Here is a 6,258-nt window from a genome sequence, read left to right on the forward strand (position 1 = left end):
GTGAGTCCGTGTCCAAATGGCATGTCTTAAGACACTCCTTTTTGATGAGTTTGACATGGCAGAAATACTCAAAACATGTCATCACAGTGCCTCTGACAGTATATAGAATACTCTTAAAACCCCACCATTATGCCTTTCATGGGTACCAAAATCTCCAACTGCATGTGGATGAATTTCTCCTTGTAGTAGTGAAGGATATTACATAACATATTTGAGATCAAAACATACATACCCACATAAACATATGTGTTTTTTAAATCATGGCATTCCATTATATTGATTGATGTATAATATTCGGGACATTTTTCCTTTTTTTATCGTTTTTGGTTGTTGTATCATCACTCTCATTTAAAAAAGTATGCATACATATACATATACAGTGCTGGACATATCAATGGAAACTTTTTTCCGAAAACTATATATAATAATTTTTGACTAAATTAATTTATTCCTTAACTAGATATACCTCCATATGTTTGCATAAAATTAAATATACTGGTATATTTGGCTAAGGAATGAATGTACTTAGTAAAAAATTATTATATTTAGTTTTCCGAAAAAAGTTTCCATTGATATGTCCAGCACTGTATATCTCTATATATAAATAATATATACATATACATATTCCGAAACCATTACGACCTTCCAAAACCAAAATTTTCAGCATAAATTTCATCGTTACCGCTGTGATAATCCAAACTGCAAACAAATCTTTACACCTTCAAACCTGAAACGCACCCGTAATCTGCAATGGTGGAAGTCGGACTATTATCGCCGGCCAGAAAACAATGGTTCCGAATTGTTGGTCTGTACGGTTTGTGATCAAACGCAAAAACTCGAATGGTTTTGGACATTTACGGCAGCTCTAATGGACTGTGATACCATCGAAGAACGTTGTAAATTGTATGCGGCTATCGAGCGGGCCGATGCGCAACTAGTGGACACACATGAATTGAAGGTGGCACTGGCCCGTCAATTAGTCGAACAATGTTTGTTAATACACAGAGGTATGTGATGGCGAAAAAAAACAATTCTCATTGCCAAAAAAACTAAAAATTTTTGTCTTATATGTATTTAAAATCAGACAGACACTCAAACACGTTCACACATACACACACCCACACATATACATACATACATGCTCAAAAGCAGAAACAGTTTTTGAAACAAATTAATTACATTAAACTTCGTACAAAGAACTCCTCCTAAGTAGCCTGGCCATAAGTATTTTACAACTGTAACATAACACAAAAGTAATTTTTAAGTAATTTTCAATACAAACTCAAACTCAAGTAGAATCGCTAGTTCATAAAGTCTTTCTTTCTGTTTATTCCTTAATTCTCCTTACATTTGTAGTTTTATTTAAATCTAGTTTAGGTTATTAATTAATTAACTATTCGCTAGCGTTTTTTAAATCCTTATAAGAAGTTTTCTTTGTACTCAATTCTAGTTGATTTTGTATACCACCTACTTGTGTGTCCCACAACAACTTGGTAGTTACAGAACACAACTTAAAAAACTATGTACACCGAGAAATGAAAATATTCAGTGAAATTTTAGAAACATTTTGTTGTGAAGATGATGATGGTGTAAATTGTCCAATATGTCAATTAAACATTTGATTAAAATCTATTTTAATTTTACCAATAGCAATTAAAATATGTGGAATTGCGGAGTAAAATACATACATACATATTTCATAAAATTGTACATATGTTGAACAAAATTTACAAATATTAATACATACACATAATTATTGCATTTCCTTTTCCCTACAGTCTCTCACAGCGCGGACAGGAAGTAGTTGGTAATGGACTCTTTTGCATCAAGAGAGTCTATCGGCACAGGCAATGTCCTGAAGAGGAGTTACAAATTTATATTTATTGAGTTCCTGTTCTTTTTAACCCAATTAGCGCCGAGAATTTTTTGAAAACTTAAAATTGTTTATGAAAATAATATTTTTGAGCCTTTTTTCTCTAAAACGTATAGTTTTCCCGCAATCGGACCTTCTTTTAAAAGTACCTTTGGAGGGTAATATAGGTGTATTCTTATATGCCAATCCCTTGGTTTTTGATTGAGAAATCCTAACAAATCCCTGACGTTATATGATTCTAACATGTATGATTAAATTTTTATTGCATATTTAAATTTTTCATAAAAAGTCGAAAATTACAAAAAAGTCGATTTGTTTTGAATAGCTTGGGTTATAGACCAATGGCATGGAAATGCATAGGTCAAATGAAGCTTTATAAGCGTGAAATGACAGACAACAGACAATACAATAACAAATGCAAAAAAACCACAAAAATACTCGAAAAAAACAGAGTTTTACGTCAATTTTTGCAACCATTTTTTGTGGCGTTCAAACGACCAGTGGGTTAAAGGCAAAACCTAAATTATTTCAAATTTGAAATACATGTATTTTTTTGTTGTTTTGAATAACGCCCACGCAAACCACAATAATTTAGGTTTTGTCTTAATGGCAAAACTATAGAAAATTGATTTGAAATATGTTATTTTTGTTTTTAAAGGACGAGAACAAAAATGTTCGAAATTTCAGTCATCTGATTGGCTAGCAAACATGCTGGTAAATTCTACTCTGTCAAATTTGCGAAGCAAAAAGTACATAGGTGAAGAAAGCTCCATTCTTGTTTATAATCTCTTAATGTTGGGGACAACTTTTGCTAGTTTTAGGAGTACGAAACGCTTTTTAGCAACAATTTTATGATCCACTGTTTTTGCAACTTTCGAAATTTTTCCATTGTCGTAATATTTTTTTAACAAATTTTTAAGGAAAAGCAAAATAACAACCCTTTACTCTTTTGCTAGCTTTACTTCTAAGAAAAGGTTATTATGATTATTATTAGTAGAGTAGTTCTCTAACTTTGTTTATGGGGAACGTCTTTGGTAACACGGAAATGAGTCTGAGCGATTTGGCAGCATCATAAAACATGGTAGTAAGTAGCACCCGATTCCCACATAGGACTGAAGCTGGATGTCGAGGAGCTGCAAACACAACAGACTGCACGGGCCTAATCTACTCACAGCGCCAACTTGCTGGAAGACGGCAATAATGTGGAAACAAAGTGGCAAAGAACAGCCTACCGCATAACTTTTGCAAAACGAAGCGCCGGGGGAAAATATCGGGAGAAGAGGAGAAGTGTATTTTCAGAAGAAAAAAGAAAGACAAAAAACGTGAATGTTAGAAACTCAAAATGGACATGAACCGGAATTAAGTTAGAAAATATTAGAGTTGGGCAATCTCGTTCAATTGAAAGATCCGGATCACTATATCGTTCAATGGACACCGGTAATTTCTTTGACAAAACTGCGTATACTTAATTTCACACTTTGGTTTTTATGATGTTACTCATTCGTCTTTGAACGAGGACAGTGATCCGGATCGTTCAATTGAACGAGATTGCCCAACTCTAGAAAATATTACCAAAGAGTAAAACACCAAACTAATGTCATGACATGTACAGAGACATAGAGCATTGGAGAATATATAAGAAGATAATCTGGAGCCAATCCCAACCGATGATACAGAGGATGAAAGCAATAAATCGGCTGACGAACAAAAAGGCAGTAGGAGCTAATGGGCTGCCAGCTGAGCTATTCAAATCCGGTGGCGACATGCTGATACGGAGTATGCATATCATCTAATATGAATCAGCACGGTGCCACTGTGGTGCAATGGTGTGCATTGGTATGCACACCCGCCTTACACGGTGAATACCCGAATTTTCAACGATGGCAAAATACCCCTCAGCATAATGTTTGGCGATATTTCCCGAGAATCATAGACATGTAAAACTGCTCTACAAGTGGTGTTTTAGGACTCGGCGATAAACAGTAGTTCTCATATCACTGAGCTAATATGAATCGGGGTCCACTCAGTGCCCCTTCTGGGATGTTTGTGGAACAATTATTAATAAGCAAAAATAAGCTGGAGGAAAGTATTCCCAGAGATTGGAACCTCAGTATATTAACTCCTGTGCACAGATGATTCTGTGAGCGGCTAAAACCCATTAATTGGGTTATGAAAATGCGGTTTTTGGCCTCGCAAATCCATTATAGACCAGATCTTCCACTAACCCACAAATCCTAGAGAATACAAAAGAAAACAAATCGAGATATTTGATCTATTCCACGACTATAAGGCCGCCTTCGACAGCCCAATATGATCATGTCTGAGTTTGGCATTCCTGCAAAATTTATACGATTATGCAGTCTAACATTAACTGACACACGATCAGCAGATAAAATAGGAGTTACACCTCTAAAGATTTTAATATGAAACGAGGTTGCAGACAATTTTTCGACAGTGTATAATGCGATATATATAACATCTTTCTAGAAAATATCATACGTGACTCGAATGTGCATAGAAACACAATAAAAACCGCACGAAATTCAGTAGGGATATCATGCTACAGACCTACGATCTAACTTCATCGACATTGATAACATGGAGAAAGAATCTGTCAAAGTGGGTCTGGCAGTAAACGGTAATAAAAAAAATTCAAGGTCCTACTGTGGCAGTTAAAAGGTACAACTAATGGATAGTTAATGACTTTATTTACCTCGGCACAGCTGCAAATACAATGAATGACATCAGTTTTGAAATAAAGCTAAGAATAATAATACTCTCTACAGGACACTAATATTACACGTGCTAATATATGGATCTGAAGCATGGTTGCTTGAGAAAACGTATAAGGCATCACTTGGAGTATTTGAGAGAAAAATTCTTTGGAAGATATATGGGCCAATTTCCATTAACTCTATATCACCGACGTATGTATCAAGAACTGATATACAATGACATAGATGTAGTTAAAAATTTGAGTTACATCGACTGTGTTGGCTAGGTCATGTCATGAGAATGAATGAAGGTGACCCCACCAGAAATTCTTTAAGCTCCAAATAAGGTACATCCAACAGTTTTTAGGTTATGGCAAAATTGAGACGGTTTTGGGCAATTGTCATCCATGAACACAGGATGAGTGTTAAAAACGTTAAAATTTTTGAAGATGTTGCAGGTTATCGGATTATCTACCAGTTATACATACATATCGCTTATTTACTCAAAGAGTGACACATCTCAAAAAATCCAGTTTCTAGAAAAACGCGTTTTATGTTGGCGACTGAAAATTGACCTATCAACTTAAAAAGATTATTACAAAAAATAAAACTACTTGAACAACATTTTGTAAAGAGCTGGCCAGATATCAGTGTTAAATTTCTGTACAGGGTAAAACATGATTTGAAGTGTTTTAGTGCTTCATATATTCGAAAAACTTTTTTGTTGATTTATCTCTTAATAAATGAGCTGTAACTCGTTGAGTTTTAGAGATATCAGCATAAAAAGTTGGCACAAGATAAAGTAGTAGTCGTAGAAAAAATAGAAATTGCTAAATCAGAAAACACATTTTTGAGTTATGCCTCTCTTTGAGCAAATGAGCGATATGTTCCCACAACATCCCCGAAGGGACAATGGAGACTTCCCTCATATCAATGACTGCACGTCGATTCATGTTCTGGTCAGGGGTTGAACCGCAGACCCTTTGAGTGCAAGTTGGACGTTCTTACCACTGCACCAAGGTGGCTTCCACCGTTTATACTAACATGTTTAATGTCTACCAACATTGTTTTCCTTGCGATGACAATATTTAAAATCTTCAGAAATAGGTTGGGTTTGGTTGGGTAATAAATTTGTAATCAGTAAAATAAGTTTGGAATAATATTTAAGAAGCGAAAATGTCTAAAAAGATTTTTTCACGGAGTTCCTGAGCAAATAGATTTTTGGAAATATTCATTACTTACTCTTAATGAATATTTATGGAATTAAAAATTCTTATAACTTTAAGTTCGTGATATTACACTGAACGAAAATTACGTTGTATCTGTCATTGATTTTGAACCAACGTAAGACTTCATTGTATTAATGAAGAAGTTTCATTGAGTTTCATAAAAATACTTTCATTATTGTTTCATAGCATTAATGTGAAAATTTTATAGCAATAATAAAATTGAAACTTGTAACTACTTAATTGAATTAATAAAGAAGTATCATCGCATAATTGAGGAAACTTTATTGGAATAATGTTTAATGAAACTTTTCATTTATTCAATGAAACTCTACGTTGGTTCAAAATCAATGAAAATTTTTCTTTCAGTGTAATGTCATTGAAATATGGACCCATATACGATTTATACGAATTTAAAAACAACGACAGCACAGACGCAGTTTCA

The 6,258-nt window shown here is 34.2% G+C and overlaps 1 protein-coding gene across 1 annotated transcript in view; it reads left to right on the plus strand.

The window, feature by feature from the left end:
• Positions 1–6,258, plus strand: part of dao (down and out) — a 62,512-nt gene that overhangs the window by 39,809 nt on the left and 16,445 nt on the right. Inside the window, exon 5 of the mRNA XM_073966543.1 lies at positions 665–1,007. Coding sequence (XP_073822644.1) covers positions 665–1,007 — 343 coding nt within the window. The remainder of the gene's footprint in view (positions 1–664; positions 1,008–6,258) is intronic.

The sequence above is a fragment of the Musca autumnalis genome, unplaced genomic scaffold, assembly GCF_047663935.1.
Source record: "Musca autumnalis isolate F117 unplaced genomic scaffold, ASM4766393v1 scaffold_2, whole genome shotgun sequence".
Classification (NCBI taxonomy): Eukaryota; Metazoa; Arthropoda; class Insecta; order Diptera; family Muscidae; genus Musca; species Musca autumnalis.